This window comes from Cervus elaphus, chromosome 33 (genome assembly GCF_910594005.1).
Source record: "Cervus elaphus chromosome 33, mCerEla1.1, whole genome shotgun sequence".
Classification (NCBI taxonomy): domain Eukaryota; kingdom Metazoa; phylum Chordata; class Mammalia; order Artiodactyla; family Cervidae; genus Cervus; species Cervus elaphus.
This window is the reverse complement of record NC_057847.1, coordinates 29548997-29571719: the sequence shown is the minus strand read 5'-3', so window position 1 is coordinate 29571719 and position 22723 is coordinate 29548997. Positions and strand designations below refer to the sequence as shown.

General features: G+C 35.4%; 1 protein-coding gene across 6 annotated transcripts in view; it reads left to right on the top strand.

Annotated features, from left to right (window-relative positions):
• Window positions 1-22723, top strand: part of UBR3 (ubiquitin protein ligase E3 component n-recognin 3) — a 201601-nt gene that overhangs the window by 138460 nt on the left and 40418 nt on the right. For 4 of the 6 annotated variants that reach the window (XM_043894027.1, XM_043894023.1, XM_043894025.1 and 1 more), the window contains 4 exons: window positions 5761-5894; window positions 10766-10876; window positions 15030-15242; window positions 17122-17258. In XM_043894027.1, coding sequence (XP_043749962.1) covers window positions 5761-5894; window positions 10766-10876; window positions 15030-15242; window positions 17122-17258 — 595 coding nt within the window. The remainder of the gene's footprint in view (window positions 1-5760; window positions 5895-10765; window positions 10877-15029; window positions 15243-17121; window positions 17259-22723) is intronic. The other 2 variants (XM_043894026.1, XM_043894024.1) reach the window with 1 other exon arrangement.

Genomic DNA, 22723 nt, shown 5'->3' with positions numbered 1-22723 from the left:
AACACCACAGTTCAAAAGCATCAATTATTTGGCACTCAGCTTTCTTTATAGTCCAACTCTCACATCCATACTTGACTACTGGAAAAACCATAGATTTGACTAGATGGACCTTTTGTTAGCAAAGTAATGTCTCTGCTTTTTAATAAGCTGTCTAGGTTGGTCATAACTTTTCTCTCAAGGAGTAAGCATCTTTTAATTTCATGGCTGCAGTCACCATCTGCAGTGATTTTGGAGCCCAAAAAAATAAAGTCTGTCACTGTTTCCCCATCTATTTGCCATGAAGTGATGGGACCGGATACTATGATCTTTGTTTTCTGAATGTTGAGCTTTAAGCCAACTTTTTGACTCTCCTCTTTCACTTTCATCAAGAGGCTTTTTAGTTCTTCTTCCCTTTCTGCCATAAGGGTGGTGTCATCTGCATATCTGAGGTTATTGATATTTCTTCTGGCAATCTTGATTCCAGCTCATGCTTCATCGAGCCCAGCATTTCTCATGATGTACTCTGCATATAAGTTAAATAAGCAGGGTGACAATATATAGCCTTGATGTACTCCTTTTCCTATTTGGAACCAATCTGTTGTTCCGTGTCCAGTTCTAACTGTTGCTTCCTGACCTGCATACAGATTTCTCAAGAGGCAGGTCAGGTAGTCTGGTATTCCATCTTTTTCAGAATTTTCCACAGTTTATTGTGATCCAAACAGTCAAAGTCTTTGGCATAGTCAATAAAGCAGAAATAGATGTTTTTCTAGACCATTCAGGTATGACCTAAATAAAATTCCTTACAATTATGCAGTGGAAGTGAGAAATAGATCTAAGGGACTAGATGTGATAGACAGAGTGCCTGATGAACGGTGGACAGAGGTTCGTGACATTGTACAGGAGACAGGGATCAAGACCATCCCCAAGAAAAAGAAATGCAAAAAAGCCAAATGACTGTCTGAGGAGGCCTTACAAATAGCTGTGAAAAGAAGAGAAGCCAAAAGCAAAGGAGAAAAGGAAAGATGTACGCATTTGAATGCAGAGTTCCAAAGAATAGCAAGGAGAGTTTAAGAAGGCCTTCCTCAGTGATCAGTGCAAAGAAATAAAGGAAAACAATAGAATAGGAAAGACTAGAGATCTCTTCAAGAAAATTAGAGATACCAAGGGAACATTTCATGCAAAGATGGGCTCAATAAAGGACAGGAATGGTATGGACCTAACAGAAGCAGAGGAGATTAAGAAGAGGTGGCAAGAATACACAGAAGAACTATACAAAACAGTTCTTCACAACCAAGATAATCACAATGGTGTGATCACTCACCTAGAGCCAGACATCGTGGAATGTGAAGTCAAGTGGGCCTCACTACAAACAAAACTAGTGAATTCCAGTTGAGCTATTTCAAATCCTAAAAGATGATGCTGTGAAAGTGCTGCACTCAGTATGCTGGCAAATTTGGAAAACTCAGCAGTGGCCACAGGACTGGAAAAGGTCAGTTTTCATTCCAGTCCCAAAGAAAGGCAATGCCAAAGAATGCTCAAACTACTGCACAATTGCACTCGTCTCACATGCTAGCAAAGTAATGCTCAAAATTCTCCAAACCAGGCTTCAGCAATACATGAACCGTGAACTTCCATACGTTCAAGCTGGTTTTAGAAAAGGCAGAGGAACCAGAGATCAAATTGTCAACATCCGCTGGATCATCAAAAAAGCAAGAGAGTTCCAGAAAAACATCTACTGCTTGACTTAATCTGGCCGAGTTTATTGCTTTCTTTTAAATACAGAGATAATAGTGATTTTTGAGGATTGTCATGTTGGTTAAGTAATGTAATATAGGTAAAAGGGTCTAATGCGATGCCTGGTAGATTAGTTTTTTTGTCTTATTACTCTTGTTTAAATATGAAATTGGTCTTTGAAACCCTCACTGAATAGGACAATAGAGCCGTCTAGATGAGAAATGCCTACTATAATTAAAAGGAAATGTGTTCGAATACTAACTAATTTCACAGCTGCTTATCTTTTTCTACTGTTTTAAAGAATTCAGTTTATTAGATTGTTGCCACTTAACTTGTCCCTCTATAACTTCTTCACCGAATACTGTATAATCATCAACTTAATGTTTTCTTTTATTCATTCATTCATGTCACATATATTTATTGATCATCGCTATTACAATAAGAAGCAAAACAAAATAATATCTCTGCCCCAGTGAAGCTTCTGTTATTATTTTGGACTGTTATTTGTTCATTGTTTTATATTTTTAAAGGTACTTTGACTTGTTACTTCATTTAATTCCCTTTTAGCAATTTTTTGCACTAAACTTGTTAATATTAGATAATTCTACTGTTCCACAGCTCTTTTGTCATTTCAGGATATGAGGAAAAATATAAGAAACTAGCATTAAAAGCTATTAAATCTCAAGAGTTATTTTAACTGGGAATTGTAGCAGGGAAAATCTCTGGCTGTTTCCTTTCTTTCTGAGCCTCACCACCCTCTGACATCCTCTCACCTTTTACCCCTCTTTACTTTTTCCTAACTTCTGAATTCTTTATTTATTTTGATTTGTCTCTTCTCTTTTTCTTTTATCTTTGAATATGGAAAATTTTAACTATGTGGTGATGTAAAGAGACTAGTAAAATGTACCTCCATGTCCCCATCAATCTCTAATTTCTAATGTCCCCATCAATCTCTAACAGTGATTAACTTGTGACTAATTTTTCCTCCTAGAATTATTTGGAAACAGATTCCAGACATCATTTTATTTCATCTATAAACATTTCACCATATCTGCTGAATAGAAAAGACTTATTTTTTTAAAGACTTATTTTTTAAAACCACAATCACTCCTGAGTAACTTAGTTCCTCAATATCATCAAATATCTAGTCAGAGTTCAGATTTCCCCAACTGTTTCTTATTTATTTTATTTTATTTTTTTATTTGTAGTTGTAGAGACTGCTTATAGTCTTTTAATTAATAGAATCCCTTCTTATCTTTTCCTGTGCCTATCATCGCCCCCACCCCAAATGCACTTTGCTATTTGAAGAAATTGGGTCATTGAACATGTTTTTTATTAGTACCTGTAATTGAAGGATAGTTGATTTACAATGTTATGTTAATTTCAGCTGTACAGCAAAATGGTTCAGTTATACACACACACATATATATACACACACACATTCTTTTTTTAAAAAATATTCTTTCTGTTATGATTTATCATGGGATATTGAATATATAGTTCTTTGTGCTGATACAGTAGGATCTTGTTGTTTATCCATTCTATATATAAAAGCTCGTATCTGCTAACCCCAGCCTCCCACTGCAGCCCTCCTTCATCTCTCTCTCCCTTGGCAGCCACCAGTCTGTTCTGTTTCTCTTTCATAGATAGGTTCATTTGTGTCATATTTTAGATTCCACATATAAGTAATATCATATGGTATTTGTCTTTCTGACGTGCTTTACTTAGTATAATAATCTCTGATTGCATCCATGTTGCTGTAAATGGCATTATTTTGTTCTTTTTTATGACTGAGTAGTATTCCTTTGTATATATGTACCACATCTTATTATCCATTCATGTGTCGATGAACATGTAGGTTGCTCCTGCATCTTGGCTATTGTGAATACTGCTACTATGAACATAGGGGTGCATGGTATCTTTTTGAATTATAGTTTTGTCTGTATATATGTCCAGGAATGGGATTGCTGGATCATATTGTAATTCTACTTTTAGTTTTCTGAGGACCTTCATAATGTTTTCCACAGTGATTATAGCAGTATAACTATACTATGTATAGCAGTATACCAGTAACTATATATAGCACTATACCACCAACCTTGTAGGAGAGTTCCCTTTTCTCCACACCCTTTCCAGCATTTGTTATTTGTAGACTTTTTAATGATGGCCATTCTGACTGGTTTGAGATGGTACCTCACTGCAATTTTGATTTGCATTTCTCTAATAGTTAGGGATCTTGAGCATCTTTTCATGTGCCTGTTGGCCATTTGCATGTCTTTGAATAAATGTCTATTTCAGTCTTCTGCCATTTAAAGAATTAAGACTGTTCCTCCTTAGATTTGTCCAAAAGGAAAAAAAAAAAGTGAAAAGAGAGAAGGGAACACCTCTTAACTCATTCTCTGAGGTCAGCACTATGTTGATACCAAAGCCAGATAAGGACATCAAAAGAAAAGAAAATGATAGACAAGTATCACTTATGAATAGAGATGTAAAAGTCCTTAACAAAATCCTAGCTAACCAAGTTCGGCAGTTTATTAAGAGGACTATACATCATGGCTAATTATATTTTAGTTTCTAGCATCTACTTGCTTTTGTCTATTCTTCCTGCTGCTGCTGCTGTTATAAATCTCCCCAGAACTTGGGGCTCACAGCTCTGTGCCTGATACTCCCTTCTCTAAGAATGACTTATTGAGTCTTAGAGTAATGTGTGGCACTGTATGCTTGTACCCCCACTTCCTTTTTATGTGGTCTGTGTTTTACAATGATAAAAATACCTCTTTTCCCAACTTTTCATTTCAACCAACTTTTATATCTACAGAAAAGTTGAGAACCCTTCACCTATACTCAATGATTGCTAGCATATTTCCATATTTATGTTTTCTTTCCCATACTTATCTATACACAGACGTATACACACTTGTCATAGGTAGACATCTTGGACATTTTTATCCCTAAATACTTTAGCATGTATCACCTAAGAATAAAGATACTCTTTTATACAACCTTAGTACCAATCATACTGAATAAATTTAATATGAATAAAATAAAATATTCTGTGTTCAGAGTCTCCCAATAATATTTTGTATACCAGATATATATTTTTCTTGTTCCAAGAGCCAAGTAAAGATCATGTGTTGCAGTTAGTTGTCATTTCTTGTTAGTCTCCTTTAATCCAAAACAGCTTCTCCAGGCATTTAAAAAAATTTTGAAAAGTTCAAGTCTGTTCTGTAGACTGTCTCATTTTCCGGATTTATGTGATTGTTTCCCTGTTATTGGGCTGCCCTGGTGGCTTGAATGGTAAAGAATCTGCCTACAGTGTGGGAGACCTGGGTTCAATCCCTGGGTTGGGGAGATCCCCTGGAGAAGGGAACAGCTATCATCCACTCCAGTACTCTGGCCTGGAGAATTCCATGGACAAGTATAGTCCACGGGGTTGCAAAGAGTCAGACATGACTGAGTGACTTTCACTTTTGCTTTCCCTGTTATTAAAGTTAAACATTTTTGGCAATGGTAGTATTATGATGCTGTTCCTTTCCATTGCATCACATCAAGAGACTCATAGTGATTGTTCCATTATTGGTGATGTTAACCAAGTTTAATCACTTGGTTGGTTTTCTGTAGGATGATACTTTGAGAGTCTAACATTATACCCTTTTACTTCATGTTCCCTGCCTGAATCAGTGAACGTGTTATCTGTTATTGTCATTATTCTTGAATTTGACTAGTCAGAATTCCTTTAGGTCTCCGCTCAGAGCTTGAATACCTCTTTGCTCTTTATTCCACACAATTCCAGGCTCACTTTGCCCTTCTCGCCTCACTTTGCCCTTCTCGCCAACCCTGATGTTATTTTAAAAAATAAACATTCACATATTAAAAGTTTATTTACTCTGTAGAAGAAAATTAAGATATCACTTTTTTTAAAGTCTTTAAAAATATTGTAATAGTGAAAAAATTAAGAAGCTTATGGTAAATAACTTCTCTTTTCTTGGTGAATAAAGTCCATATGTTAGTTTTTTTAATGGGCTCTTATCTTTGTTGTTAATATAGTTTTGGGGCAGTGCCGTGACAATGTTGAGCCAAAAAAGCTGCCTATCTCTGAAGAGGAGCAAATATACCCCTGGGATACATGTGCAGCAGTTCATGACGTGAGGCTTTCATTATTACAACGTTATTTCAAGGATGTAAGTATTCTTTTTATTAAATGGTATTTTTGTCTATAAAATTGACGGATATTTCTCTCCAAAGTTTTATATTTTTCTTCAAACCAAGTATCTTTCTGACTTGGAATTTGGAAGTTTATTAGAAAAAAATTAGTATGTGGATAGTAATAAATAGAAGTCAGTTAACACATAAAAATTTCAGGTTTCAAATATTATGCCTTTGTTCTAAATGTTTATTATAAGATATACAAATTCAATTCAGTGGAATGATAAGTTTATATTATCATTTTATATACTTTTATATATTATCTTATATACTTTATAAAAACTTTTAGATGTGGCACTTAACGTTTTATGAAGATTTTTGCTTCTGTCTTTTTCATTTAAAGATACACAATAAAGTTTCATAATGCTTTTGATATGTAAAGTAGGGGCAGATTTATCATGGCTTCCACGATTTCTTGTTGTGAACTTGGTAGATTTTTCCCTGACTCTTTGTACTTTGTGGCTCTAGCTCTCAGGTATTCATAAGTCTTAGATCGACTCAGTTGATTTAGTAGCAGCAACATTGTTAACTTCTTTGTAAAATTTTGATACTGTTTTTTAAATTTCCTGAGGGGTTATCAAATGGGGATTCCTTTCACCTGTTGTTGTTTGACTCTGCTGTATTTTGAGTTAAGTAACATCTGTTAATAACTTAAAATGCTTAAAATATAAAATGAAGCATTATTTTTAGTTATATATATACGTATATATAAATGTATATTAGTAGATTTCTAAATATGATTTCTAAATGTACATAATGTACTAAATTAAATGGAAGCAGCTAGTAGGATATATGGCAGACAGAATACTTATATAGAATATATATACTGATCTAATATATACACTGATCTAATGTGATAAGAATCAGAGTGTGGTTCAATAGTCTGGATTAAGGATGATTCCACTGGATTCTGGAGGAGATGGTAACTCTAGATAGGGAGGTATTGTGTAGAGTAGAAAGAGTTTCAGATGAGGTAAACTGGGGTTTCCTTCTGATTCTGCCATTTCTTAGCAATGTGAGCTTGACCAAACACTCTAAGTCTCAGTTACCTTACCTGTAAAATAGGGCTCATAATGGTCTTTCATGCAGTAACCCAAAAGATCATTTTACATGTTATAAAGGTCAGTATAAATGTAAAGTGGTATTTTTTATTTTCAAGTTACCTCTTTAGGAGGGCTCGTTAGGCCTTATTAAGCAGTTTGGGTTAGGTAATGAGGATAATGCTTCCATATATTTTCAGAGGCTTTAAAATGAAATCATTATTTGAAAATAAGAAGTCTTTATGTTTGTATATATACATGCATACATATGTGTATACGCAGACACATTTTCACTCTTTTTCTTTATTGTTTCTTCAGGTTTTCTGCAGCATGTGTATATATGTATATAGCTTTACTAATTGGAGACCAATTAATATCTTCATTTTGGAGAAAATTGTGCTGAATTCTACTTTTGCAGAAATTTACTGCCAACTTTATTTAGTTTTTTTTTTTTTTCCTGATGTAATCCTGGTTTTAATGTCAGCATTTTGAATCACTTTAGAGTAAATGAGTAAAGATGAATCCTAAGGCCAAATGGAAAATAAAAATAACTTAGTCAGTCAATATATAACTCAGACCTAAGGACATAATAATTTGAGGGAAGGGGAGATCTAATAAAGGAGGGAAAAAGTAGCATATCTCTTCTTGCAGTCAGAATAGCTATTCATTTCTATTCATAGCTAAGTAAGAAAACAAAAAACTTCTTTTTTAAAAAAAGTTCTGAATTGATCCTTGAACTGGACTGAATCTGTTCTGTTTTTGTGAGTTACTGTGAGGTTTTACTTCTACATAAGTACTTTTGTGTACTTCATAATGGCTATTTTACTTATAAATAGTGTGCTCCCTGGACCTCTGGAGGTTTAGGGTTATTTATTCTATTGGCTTTATAGTCCCTTCAGGGCTTCCCAGGTGGTTCAGTGATAAAGAATCCTGTCAATGCAGGAGAGGTGGGTTTGATCCCTGGGTCAGAAAGATCCCGTGGAAAATGAAATGGCAACCCACTCCAGTATTCTTGCCTGGGAAATCCCATAGACAGAGGAGCCTGGAGGGCTACAGTCCATGGGGTCGCAAGAGAATCATATGTGATTTAGTGACTAAACAACAACAGGTGTGAAGGTATGGAAGTCTCTCAGTCGTGTCCAACTCTTTGTGACCCCATGGACTGTGTAGCCCGCCAAGCTCCTCTGTCCATGGAATTCTCCAGGCAGGAATAGCTGGAGTGGGTTGCCATTCCCTTCTCCAGGGCATCTGACACATGCTTGGGTATTGTGGATGCTTACTGGATTTTGGTTTTGTAGCCAGACCACGTAGAGCAGAAGAGTTGTTATCAGTAGACACTGTTACTGATTATAGAATTAAATTGCATAAATTCTGCTCTCTTCATATCAAATGCATGGTTTTTATAAAGTTTACCTGTAGAATTTCAGTCATATAAGATAGTGTGTTTACTAGTGAAATTGTAAGTGTTACATATGAGAGCCATGACACTCATATCTAAATAGGGAAGGATGGAACCTGAGCTTTGGAGTCAGATCTGGGTTGAACTTGGGCTTTACCATTTTTAACTGAGAGCTCTTGGTCAGCTTTCTGTCCCTTTTTATTAAAAGAAATAAGACTGCTTACTGCATAAAGTTTTAATAAATATTGAGGTGAAGGTTCAGTGTTAAACAGTACAGAAATGGGCACATTGTTGAATGTAGGTCTTTCTGAAATGTAGGTCTCAGTAAATGATCTCTTGCTTTTTTTGACTCTAGCAAATTAAAAAAAGACATCTAACAGTTATATAGACAAATGACATACTATTTTCATTTTTAAAACTAATGGCTTATGTATTAAAAGGAAATATTAATTACATTTTATAGTACATTGTCAAAGAGAATAGCTTCTTTATTATCTGCCTACCAATCATTCTAAAATGATCTAATACCCAAATCTGCTTCTACTTAAAGTGGCTCCAAAACATAAAACAGAGATGAGCAGGTCTCCTGTTGTTTTTCTGATGTGTAGCAGTAGAAACCAGCTCACCTGCTGTGAGAATTTGATTTGTGCTGTTGCACATCTTCGAATCAGCTAGAAAGGCATTTTATACTGTGTAGTGCTTTTAACTTTCAGATGCTCATGAAGAGTCTTGATTTAATATTAGAATTTTGTTTACTGTTATTTAAAGATGGTTTGATCATCTAATAGGCTATTTTCCAACATAAAAGTAAAATTTAATAGTTTGCTCTGTTTTGATGGCTCTCAAATTTTTCATTGTGTGCTGTCGCTCATGTTAGACCTCATACCTAATGTTGCCCTGACTTGGCCATCTATTTGCTATAGACTCTAGAGGGCTTCCCTGGTGGCTCAGATGGTAAAAAATCAACCTGCAGTCCTTGGGTCAGGAAAATCCCCTGGAAAAGGGAATGGCTACCTACTCTAGTATTCTGGCCTGAAGAATTCCATGGACAGAGGAGCCTGGCAGTCTACAGTCCATGGGGTCGCAGAGTTGGACATGACTGAATGACTTTCACTTTGACTAGAGGGTAAACTCAAGATCAGGCTGAAATGCTGTTTGGCAGAGGCCAAATAAAAATTTAAAGAAACGTATTTTTAGGAGGAAAAGTCTAGACTGTTTATTAGGTTGAAGGGAAGGAATTAACAGAGAAGAAGTTTAAAGAGAAAGAGAAGATGAAAGCAATTAACTTTCAAAATGCATTTCCAAAGAGTATGTAGTTTGCTTATATAATCTGGGTTCCTTTTTGTATTGTTTGTTATATAAGACCCATATAAATGTTTAGGCACTTTTTTAATTCTCATGAGCAGATTTGTACTTTAGAAAGATGTGTGCAGGATGCATCATGGAGACCAGTTAAGAAAATTTATTTAAGAACTCTTTCCCCCACAACGGGTCACACAGGCTTGACTGTTACAGTGGGAATAAAGAGGGAGAGGCCAAAATCATGAATTATATAGGAGATAGATTTCATATAGTTTGGGAATTAATTCTGTGGTGTGAAGGAAAGGGTGTGATGTGAATAACTTTTAGCTTTCTGATTTGGTGACTAAACAGATGTAGAGTTTTTAAGCCAAGAGGAAGAGAAAGATTCATAGAGAAAATGAACATTTTTGACACATTGGTTTTATTTTATCTGAGGGACCTCAAATTGAAGATTTCTGGTTGCCAACTGAGTACTTGTATCTGGCATGCAGGCAAGAGACCCAACTTGGGGAATAGTTGAATATACTGATTAAGTTCACTCAGGGAGAATAGTTTTAATAAGAGAAAAGCATTAGTAATTGAACCTTGAGGAATTTAAATATTGAAGGAAAAAAAAATAAATAAATATTGAAGGGGCAGACGAAGGAAAGAAAAGTCTTAAAAGGAGGCTTAAACCAAATGGTTAAAGAGACAGGAGAGAAACCAAAAGAGAGTGGCATTAAGGAAACAAGAGGGAAGTACGCATTTGAAGAAGGCAGATGTTAAGGTTAGATGTCACAGAGAAATCCAGTACCATGTAGAACAGGTGAAATAATCAGTAGCAGTATATTTTATTATATTTTATGAGGTAGAGAAAGGTTGATTCACAATTTTTCTCTTTTATTACAAGTATAATTACTTGGAAGCTAAAACTGTCTTCCAGATTTAAAGATATTGCCTCAGGATTGTCAAGTCAAGTCAGGTGTTCCTTTATATCACAGAAATACAAAGCCCACGTTAGTATAACAATATGAAATGATTGAGAGGTTTATGTAGATTTGTTTAGGTATGTTTCTGCTTCTTTAAAATTAATTATATTTTGTCCTTTTTTTTTTTTTTTTTTAAGAGTTCTTGTCTCTTGGCAGTATCAATTGGCTGGGAAGGAGGTGTTTATGTACAAACCTGTGGCCACACATTACATATCGATTGCCATAAATCTTACATGGAATCATTACGGGTAAGTTGATTGAAACATGTTAAATAAAGATGTTTGTGTCTTTCAAGGTATTAAATATTTTTTACAGCTAATACATCCTAATTCATCTTGGGTGATTATGATTGCCATTTGAATTATTCAGCTTCACAGTTCCTTGACCTCTTCAACTTTAGGGATTTCATTTTTTTACTTCACATTGGCAACTGACTTCCGTGACTGTAATTTTAGATTTTGCTACTTTAGCACTAAAGTAGTAAGCTTTAATATCCTACCATACCATTATGGTAGAGCACTTGTCAAAGTCTCTATCTTTACTCTTATTAGTGTGTTTTGCTTCTGACCTCAACATCTCTAGTCCTTTGTTGTTCAGCTGCTAAGCTGTGTCCAACTCTTTGTGACCCCATGGACTGCAGCCTGCCCAGTCCTTCCCTGTCCTGCACCACCTCCTGGAGTTTGCTCAGATTCATGTCCACTGAGTTGGTGATACTATCTAACCACCTCATCCTCTGCTGCTCTCTTCTCCTTATACTTTCAGTCTTTCCCAGCATCAGGGTCTTTTCCAGTGAGGGGATCTCCTCACATCAGGTGGCCAAAATACTGGAGCTTCAGCTTCAGCATCAGTCCTTCCAATGAATATTCAGAGTTGACTTGCTTTAGGATTGACTTGGTTTGATCTCTTTCCAGTCCAAGGGACTCGCAAGAGTCTTCTCCAGTATCACAATTTGAAGGCATCTATTCTTTTCGCTCCTTGGTTTGCCTAGTACACTAGCATTTTCCTCACCTCATTTTCTTGTACTATTTGCATTGTGCTCTTAATACTAGTCATTTAATCCACCTCCTTTGACTTCATACCCAGGAAGCTGGCACTGTTAGAAAAATTGTAAAACTAAGCACTAGCACACATCTGTGATTTCTTAAAATAGAGGCTCATTTGGGGTCATGGACTGTGGATATTACTTATCAATTCATTTGCCTGTCTTTGATCAGTTCCCTCTCCTAGTCTCTTTAGCAACTATTCCAAACCCTTGCTTCCTCTATCCCAGACTGTGCCTAAATCCCAAGATGCCTTTCCCCTCATCAGAGTCTGTTTCTTCCTAACTTGAGAATTTTTAAAATGATAGATCATGGTGTGTGTTAGGATAGGAAAGGCCATATAAACTGAGGGAAAAGGGAGGGGCTAAAAGAGATAGGAGTTGACAGTCAAAATGTAAGGTGTTTGAATTTAATATTTTGTAATATGGACAGTTCTTTGTCCTTACAAGATAAGGGTGTGTCATGGTAACAGGTGCTAGGATAGAGTAGAGGTCAGAGCCATTGGAGTTGCTGACATCAGGTAGCTGATGAGGTCGTGTAACTATGTAAGATTGTTGTCTACATGCACATTGGAATTGTATAAGAGGATGGCAAAAGTTGGAGTAATGAAGAACACGAATCTAGTTACTGAAGTCTTCGGATATTAAGGGCAGTGAATGACAGTAAAAAGGAAGGAAAAGGGGTGATCTCTTTAAATGACCTGAGCCGCACAGGGAATGCAAGAATATTGAACTTGAGCCAGCATTGGAGGTGAGAAGGATACTGATGTTTGAGGGATGTGAGAACATGAGCACTGCCTTTTTGAGAGGGCTGCTGGGGGTGCTTTAGGAAGGAACCTAGTTTCAGTCAAGACTAGGATGAAGACCTAGCAGTTTTAAAAATTTTAGCTACAGAGAAGCTTATCAAAGAATGTCCTTCAATTACTAGTACTCTTGTTCCAAGCCTTTTAGTAACTCTTCTTGTATATCTTTAAAACTTACTTCACAAGTCTCCTCCTCTGGGAAGCCTTGTTTGTTTGATTTATCACACTGTTGTTTCTATTTGCTTTTAAATTGTCAGTACCTTAAATGAAGATCTCTCTTAACTCTTTCTGCAGTAACGTGGCACGGCATTTGACACATGACAGGAGTTTAGTGTGTGCTTCTAGAACTGGATTTAAGATGTTTAAGGTCTTGAAGAAATGAATGTCACAAAGTAAAAAAGGTAGAATTCAGTTCTTTGGCCAAAGTATTTGAGATCCAAGATACAGTGAAATGAATAATAAGTTAAAGAGTTGGGAAGCTTAAGTTCATTTGGACATTGTAATTAACTATCTTTGTGAAAGTCTTTCAGTTGTGTCCACCTCATTGCGACCGCATGGACTATACAGTCGCGGATTCTCCAGGCCAGAATACTAGAGTGGGTAGCCTATCCCTTCTCCAGGTGTTCTTCCCAACCCAGGAATCAAACTGGGGTTTCCTGCATTGCAGGCGGATTCTTTTACCAGCTGAGCTACCAGGGAAGCCCAAATATCTTTGTAACCGTGGGCAAATAAATTCATTTTTTTCTTTTTTGTGTCCATTTTTCTCATTATTTTCGTCTTGTTAGTAATAATGTTTATATTTTAGCATTCATGTATTTTTTTAGTACATTAAAAACATTTTGAGATTAGATCATTAGGTTAGTGGCAAAACAAGAGAGACTACTGGGGAAAAGAGTAAGATAGTGGTTAGAACTACACGATAGCAATGGCCTAAAAGAACAGAACAGATATGGGTCGTGTCAGGCAAGAGAAGGGAACAAATGTAGCAGCCTCGATTACTTCCTTCATTCTGGTTGGCTAGCATATGTTGTAATCTCTCATGAGCAAGAGTTTCCTCCTGGGCATATTTGCATTATGTATCCTTGTTTCAACTAGTTTTTCTTCCCCCTCCTATCAGAAACATCTGAAGGGATGCTGAATTAATTCCCCTCCTTATCACTTTTCTGAGTATGCTAACTAAATCTTTTTCCTACCTGTTAAACCTAAATAAACCTAATGCATCAGGTCCAGTCAGTTTTGTTCAACTGTTAGACACATTAGAAGATATATCACATTTTTTTTTTAGACTTCAGTCAGTTCAGTCGCTCAGTCATATCCGACTCTTTGAAACCCCGTGGACTGCAGCACACCTGGCTTCCCTGTCCATCACCAACTCGTGAAGCCTGCTCAAGCTCATGTCTATCAAGTCGGTGATGCCATCCAACCATCTCACCCTCTGTCGTCCCCTTCTCCTCCCACCTTCAATCTTTCCCAGCTTCAGGGTCTTTTCAAATGAGTCAGTTCTTTGCATCAGGTGGCCCAAGTACTGGAGCTTCAGCTTTAGCATTAGTCCTTCCAATGAATATTCAGGACTGATTTCCTTTAGGATGTGCTGGTTGAATCTCCTTGCAGTTCAAGGGACTCTCAAGAGTCTTCTTCAACACCACAGTTCAAAAGCATCAATTCTTCGGCACTTAGTCTTCCTTATGGTCCAACTCTCACTTCCATACATGACTACTGGGAAAAAATAGGTTTGACTAGATGGCAAAGTAATATCTCTGCTTTTTAATAAGCTGTCTAGGTTGGTCATAGCTTTTCTCTCAAGGAGTAAGCATCTTTTAATTTCATGGCTGCAGTCACCATCTGCAGTGATTTTGGAGTCCAAAAAATAAAGTCTGTCACTGTTTCCATTGTTTCCCCATCTATTTGCCATGAAGTGATGTGACCAGATGCCATGATCTTAGTTTTCTGAATGTTAAGCTTTAAGCCAACTTTTTCACTCTCCTCTTTCACTTTCATCAAGAGGCTCTTTAGCTCTTCACTTTCTGCCATAAGGGTGGTATCATCTGCATATCTGAGGTTATTGATATTTCTCCTGGCAGCCTTGATTCCAGCTTGTGCTTCATCCAGCCTGGTATTTTTAGACTTAAATACTCTCAAAAGCTTGTCCGTTCTGCTTCCAGTGGCTTGAGCACTGGGATAATCTTTCTAATAGTCACTTATAGATGATGAAAACAGGGCATGGTGTGAGTGGAAGGTGATTCACTTTAATGTGACCCGCTTTTGAGTTATTCTTTATCTTAAATTCACGTTTCACATTGATTACATCATTTTTTGACTGTTTCCTCCTGAGAGAAAAGTAGGATACTTAAGCAGTTCGTTGGTGATGGCAAGTGTTGCATGATTGCTGTGATTTTAAGAAGTGATTTGATAAGCTCAAGTTAAGTGACTTAGTTTTTATGACATGCAGTAGAGATCTTTTTTGTATGGTTTATTTATTTACTCTAAAATGTAGAGATGTTGATTTTGTTTTCTGTAAAAGTATTCATCATATAACTGTATGTTTGTTTCATCTTTTAGAATGACCAGGTTCTTCAGGGCTTCTCAGTGGACAAAGGAGAATTCACGTGTCCTCTCTGTAGGCAGTTTGCTAACAGTGTTCTTCCTTGTTATCCTGGAAGCAATGTTGAAAACAACCTTTGGCAGCGTCCTAGTAACAAAAGCATACAGGATCTCATAAAGGAAGTGGAGGAGCTGCAAGGACGTCCGGGAGCTTTCCCAGTAAGCATCAGTGTAAGGCAGAAATATCCTGCTTAACTTAGCTCTGCTTTTCAGCTTTAATTTCTGTTCCGTTTCTAAGTTACTCTGGACCTTTATACATTTAGTAGAAATTGCTTTTAGAGGTTTTTCTTTTCCGTTGGTGGTTATTAAAAACAAAAATGAGAGCAGCAGAACAAATTATTGCTAAAGGCTATACTTTTCCTTAATATCAGTTTAGTTATAATTTTAGTATATGCCTTCCAGATCATGAAATTCTATAAGCTTATATATGGTTATGTTGAAATATTTAAAAATGAAGTTAAACCTTATATATATCTTGCAATGTAAAGCACAATCTAATCTTTTAAAAATAAGCCGATTAGGTATATTAGAATTAAGGTGATATATTTATACACACACACACACTTTGTGTGTAAGTATAGATTTACACACACACTTGTGTATTAGAGAGGTCAAATATTGTGTATATGATTGAAGCATCTCCCATAAGTCAGTCTGTTTTACTGTGAAATTTGGTATGAGTGAACCCATCTTTTATCTCTTCCAGTAGGCTTTACTTTTTTGATTTAAATTCTCAAATATTTCACTTTTATCACAGATCTATGTTGTGATACCTGAGAGAAGTGAGAGCTATGCACAGTAAATGCAGTAAATTTGTGAAACCTATGAATATCTGACTTATTAAACAAATTCATATTTCAAAGCTACTCAGAAAGATCCATCTCCTTTTCTCAATTGAAGACTTAAGATTTGTGTCTGTGTGGTTTTTTCTTTTTTCTTTTGTAAATCCAAATTTTTATGTGTTTAAAATATGCTTAAAGTAAGGGACATTAGTGTTAGTCCTGAAAAAAATGTGCTTAAATGAAAGATTTTTTATAAGCATGGAAACTGTTCTATGGTTCAGTTCAGTTCAGTCACTCAGTTGTGTCCGACTCTTTGCAACCCCATGGACTGCAGCACTCCAGGCCTCCTGTCCTTCACCAACTCCCAGAGCTTACTCAAACTCATGTCCATTGAGTCGGTGATGCCATCCAACCATCTCATCCTCTGTCGTCCCCTTCTCCTCCCACCTTCAATCTTTCCCAGCATCAGGGTCTTTTCAAATGAATCAGTTCGTTGCATCAGGTGGCCAAAGGATTGGAGTTTCAGCATCAGTCCTTCCAATGAATATTCAGGACTGATTTCCTTTAGGATGTGCTGGTTGAATCTCCTTGCAGTCCAAGGGACTCTCAAGAGTCTTCTCCAACACCACAGTTCAAAAGCATCAATTCTTTGGCACTCAGCTTTTTTTATAGTCCAACTCTCACATCCATACATGACTACTGGAAAAACCATAGGTTTGACTAGATGGACTTTTGTTGGCAAAGTAATGTCTCTGCTTTTTAATAAGCTGTCTAGGTTGGTCATAACTTTTCTCTCAAGGAGTAAGCATCTTTTAATTTCATGGCTGCAGTCACCATCTGCAGTGATTTTGGAGCCCAAAAAAATAAAGTCAGTCACTGTTTCCACTGTTTCCCCATCTGTTTGCCATGAAGTGATGTTTCCTGATGCCATGATCTTAGTTTTCTGGATGTTGAGCTTTAAGCCAACTTTTTCACTTTCCTCTTTCACTTTCATTGAGAGTCTTTAGTTCTTTGCTTTCTGTTCTGTGGTTGGATAACAATATAAAATTAGGATAAAATGTCTCTAAGATAAGAGAAAATATTTCTTGATCTATTTTATTTTGGTATACTAAATTTATTTTTAGCTGATAGCTAATGTATATCTGTTTTGATTTTTAAACCTTAATTTCATAGTGTGCTTAAATGATAAACACTATAGTGTTAGACTATTATTAGAGAAAATGAACATACATAAACTTTTTATATATGTTTGTGTTTTTGTTTTACAGTCAGAAACCAACTTAAGTAAAGAAATGGAATCTGTAATGAAAGATATAAAAAATACCACTCAGAAGAAATATAGAGATTATAGCAAGACTCCAGGCTCACCAGATAATGATTTTCTCTTTATGTATTCTGTTGCTAGGTAGGTATATATGGTATATACTTTTATATTTACTTAGTAATAATAGCTGATTTTATTGTTTTGTCATTCATATTTATATGAAGAAAGGTTGCATATTTTTAATGTGGTTGACATTATGGCTAGTTTTAGAACCTCCTAGGAAGTCTATAAAAGTGCAGTTTTCATTTCCTTAGGTGTTTTTATTTTAATAAAATATTGGTTTAAGTGTTATTAATCATCATAGGGTATGTGAGGAAAAGTATATTATTCACATTTGGGGACAGATATCTCCCTCAAAGCATGTTAGTATTATATATGAAGTATGTTGTTAAGAAATCACTGTTCAAGTCCTGTCAAAAAGCAATAATACTAATAACTGAAGCATTATAATATGTTAAGTACTTTTAATTTCTAAAAAAAGAAGTAAGAACAGTAAGAAGAAATTATTTTGTTTGTTTTAAGCTTGTGAAAGATCTAGTAATGTTCTGGAAGACTATAGGTTGTTTAGAAAGTCAGATAAAGGAGAGGAAACTCTTGTTTCCTGATCTCTTGATCAGACATGTTCTAAATCTCTATGAGTAGCTACCAGAGACTCAAGGAAATGGAGGTAAATACTTCTGATCCTTCAGATTAGGTAGAAATAGTCTAATTGATCGAGTAGGTGTTCAGTACCTAAAAAGTAATTCTAAATAGGAATTTTAAAAAACTTAGTTGAATGAAAATAGAGACACATTAAAAAATAATAGGAGAGAAGCAAGTACAGTTAGGAACTTGTAAGCACATTCTTCTGGATCTGATATTGTCGACCCTTGAATATCTCTAGAGGCATACTTGGTATTTTGCCGAAGTAATATTGTAATAGGTAAGATTTAGAGAAGCAATATGATTTGAAGTCATGCAACAAATTAGTGGTAGAGTAGGACTAGAACTCAGGGATAGTGTTCTTTCAGTTACTGTTCTTTTTGCTTTCCTTTGTTCAGCTTGTGTAAGTCATATATACATGCAGTTCATCATGGCCATTCTCTCTGCTCCATTCCTAAGTAGAGGGTAAGGAAAGAGTGAATGGTTTCTGTACTCTTTTGAACCTAGGAAAAATGGAACCAGATTTAAGAAAATTGCAACAAGTGAGTTAGACCTCAAGATAAGGAAACCTTAGTTTTTGGTCTAAGAATGCAAATATTGGACAGGGATTGATATAAAGGGATCTAATGGTTTGGGAAGTAACTTTCTAGTCTGCCATTCTTAAGCTGTTGTTGGTATTTATCCAGAATGCTTTCAGGAGAGATATAACAGTTAATCTAACATTTTGTCTCTGAAGGGTTACCAATTGCATACTTGCAATAAAGTATACTTTATGGGAAAACTAAATTGAATGTAATTTAATTTTGCCACGTTTCAAGGTTTTATAAAACTCTTCTCTATGATATTGTGGTAATAATGTCGTAGAAGATTGGGATGGATGTAGACTTTATGCTCTCTATATATCTATATGTGTATACATATAAACATACAGAAATATTTATGTTACTTGTGTATTCATGCCTTTGATTTTATTAGGACTGATCTTAAAATCGTGGTTCAGCAGGAATGATCTGTATGTGGAATTTTGCCATATTATGATAAATCAAATAACTTGATTTAAATTAATTTGGTAGAAATTTTGGAATTCCTGTTTCTTGGTTTTAAATATATCAAGTATTTATAGAATATATTTATATAATTTTTAATAGAAATATTTAGAAAGCTTACTGTGATAATGGGAGACTTTTGGAATCAACATATTTTTGTTTTTCTTTTTTATATAGAAGCAGGGACAGATATCAAATGTTGTTTCCTAAGGCTACATGTAGAGAAATGTAGAAAATATACTCTCCTATCTCCCCTTCCTTCTCTGATCCTTAGTGATAAACTCTAAAGCAACAATATAGTGATTCCAAAAGTGAAAGTATATAACCTTTAAAAACTTTATCCTTTGGTTAAAATTACCCAGGACATTGTAGTGTTCTCACAGTGAGATTGCATGCCTTCTCTAAGTTTTACTTAATCATTAAAAAGAAACAGATAAAACAAAGTGACTGAAAAATTAACAAAAACATGAACTGAAGGAACAAAGCATGTTGTATTCTATTTGAATAAGATGTAGCTTTTTCAAGGTAGTAAACCAGATCTTTACAGTTATCTTCTGCCTAGTGTATAATCTTGGTTCATTAAATACTTATGATTATAGATTATGATCATTTTTATGCCTAAAAGGTAAGCATTGAAATATTTAGCAGGTTTAAAATAGTTTAAAAAAATGTTTAGAAATAAAATTAATTTCAGTTATTTAACTTTTTAATTAAATGTTGTGATTCTTAAATGTATAGTCATTGTATACGTGTATAGTGTTAAGTGTTAGTCGCTCAGTCATGCCCGACTCTTTGTGACTGCATGGACTGCAACCCACCAGGCTTCTCTGTCCTTGAGGTACTGGATACTGGATACTGTCCAAGGATACTGGAGTGGGTTGCCATTTCCTTCTCCAGGGGATCTTCTAACCCAGGGATCGAACCCGGGTCTCCTGCACTGCAGGCAGATTCTTTACCAACTGAGCTACAAGGGAAGCCCATATAGTGTATAGTGTGAATGTATTTGTTTTTGACATTTGTAGTTTGAATGAGATACTACCCTAGTTTTCCAGAACTCAATTTCTTCTATCTATATAAGTAATTTTGTTTGCTCTTTGTGGAGCTTAAAGTTTTTGATGTTTAGAAACAAAATATTTCTAGTAACTAGCATGTAACTAGTTACTAGCAGGTAATTAGCATGTAAAGCCTTTTCTTTTAATAATTGTTTTCAAGCTTTTTTTTTGGTAGGATAATATGTTTCTGTTTGTTTTTAATTTTGTTTGCATGGTGAAGCCTTGGAAGATTTTCTGAGGGCAGCAGAGAAGAAATTGTTGGAATGGTCTCTTTTTGTTGAATTGAAATTAGTCAAAATTACTGTATTCAAATTTTAGTGTATTTCTAAGAGCATTTTGTTGCAGTTATCAGTCATTCAGATGGATTATGGAAAGTTAATTTTGGGGAAGAAAGCTTTCTCCATTTCAGTGTCAATTTATTATTTCATTATTGAAACAATGAATCACACTAATTTGAGTAATTGATTTTTCTAAAGATTTTGGACCCAAAGTTATACATAGCTTAGAGTTATTAATGAGTAGTACTTAGCTTGTATATAGTGAGAAACATGCAAAGAAGGTGATATATGAGTAACTGCAATGTAGATGGAGAGATATCTTTAAGATTTGAGTGGATAAACTGTTCAGTAGAGTGAATGCACCTTGCTTTCATGCAAGGTGCATTGTAAGTTTAAACTTTATAAACTAATTATATTTGAAATAAAAAGAATGATTACTAAAACACCAAATTGTGAATGCTTTTTAATTTTTTAATTGGAAGCATTTTAAAAATTTTATTTTTCTTGGAGTATAGTTGCTTTGCATTGTTGTTAGTTTCTGCTGTATAGCAAAGTGAATCGGCTATATGTTTACATATGTCCCCTCTCTTTTGGGTTTCCTCCCATGAATCCTTTTAAAACAAAAGGAAGGATCAACAAGATAGAGAATAAATTACGGAGACTAGAGAATCTTATCATTGGTTACATGTCAAAACAAAGTGAGGGTCAGTTCCTGGGAATTTTCTGAACACTTTCCTAGGTACCCTCAGGGATTTAGGAGCTGTATTTGAAATGGCTCCTGCTCTCCAGGAATTTACAGTTTAGTTGGAGAGACAATTGTTTAAAAATATACATCATATTGAGAAGGTACTGTAGAACTTCAAAAGGGAAGATGAGCTGATTGAAATATAAAGTATGTAGAAATGCTTCCTTCCTGTTCCAAGAAAAGGGAGTTAGTTCTCCTTAACGCCTGCAGAAGTTAGAGCTTGAGCTGATATTCGATAATACAGGCCGTGCATGGTATGGATGAAGATGTTTTCTTCTCTGAGAAATTGAATTACTTGGTCAGCTAGTAGGGGTAGGCCCAGGCCTTGAACCCACATTATACAAGTATGTATTTCAGTGTCTCTCTGTGTGTATGTGTTTATACACACATTTATTTTTCAAATTATAGCTCCAAAAATATGTTAGTGCCAAAAACGGGGTAAAAGGGAAAGCATGCTTGGAGAAGCAAAAAGAAATGGGAGCATAGTTGGAGGAATTTTTATATGGGTATGTCTAGGTGGCCACCATGATAGGCTTTAAGCAGTCTTTCTCATTTTTCTTTTAAATACAGAGATTTTCTCTTTTTTTTTTCCCTCCCTTCCAAACTAATTTGAATGTGTTTGTGTTAGGAAATATAGAAAGCTGTGTCTGCTTCTCTCCGGGAGCAGAAAGGCTTGGAAAACTTCTGCTTCCAATACATCTTTATTTTTATATCATCCATTCAGGACGGCAGAAACAGAATACTGTTTTGATTTTCAACAGTGAGGGAAGGGCAGACATGAGCATGTGACACATTTGTGTGTTCTTTTGTCTAGCAAGGCTTAAGGGGCCAATTTTGTTATCAATTAGATGAGGAAAAGCTGATTGCTAGGGCTTCTGACATAGTGATTTTTTAAAAATTCCAGATACTGTACTAACCCTTTGGATAGGTAGTTTTTGTTTTTTTAACTCAGAAGAAATGTTGTACAGGAGATCTTACAACCGTAATCTGAAGTAACTGATTACATTTGGCAGTTTTCTTTCAAGTATCCTTTAAAAATCAAATTTCTGGTAACATGTTTATCATCCTTTAAAATATCTTATTTGATGATAGAATAGACTTGTACTTACTTTTTAATGAATACTTTTGCAAATTATGCTGAAGTAAAAGTTGACATTCTGGTTCTGACTTTCATTTGTAAGAATTAATTGTGTTTCTGGTTAGCTCTGTTAAAAGTACTAACTAGGAAATCTTAGTTTTTATAAGAGAATATAGCCATTAATTTTTTTCTACAGATTAGGCAACTGAAGATTTGTGAACACAAAATGTATTGATCTCATTTATATTCCCTTGATGAAGGAACACATGCTGGTCTCCGCTCGCTTTCTGTCCACTAATATGAAATCCTTGTCCCTGCTTCCTTGCTGGTAGGTTTTTAGAAGTTCAGTGAGCAATGCAAATCGCCTGAAGGGTGGAAAATTCCCTTGTCACACAGATGCCCTTATCAGCAGCAACCAGATGGAGCTCTGAGCAGGAACATTATCAATGTTAAATTGCTTTTTCTCCCCCCTGAGTAGAAAGGATTAAAGCATTTCTTTAGAAATGGGTGGCAAGTATACAGATTTAGAAATATTAATATTTTTAACAGTTTGCATTTATAAGTAAATACATGAAAATAATGTTTCAAAACATTCTGTGTTCAAGATACAGCCAAAACCATCTCAAAATGTTTTGTTTTAAATAAAACAGGGTACTGTTCTTTCCTGAATTCACTTGTAAAGAGTAAGCTTGAAATGTTGCCTTT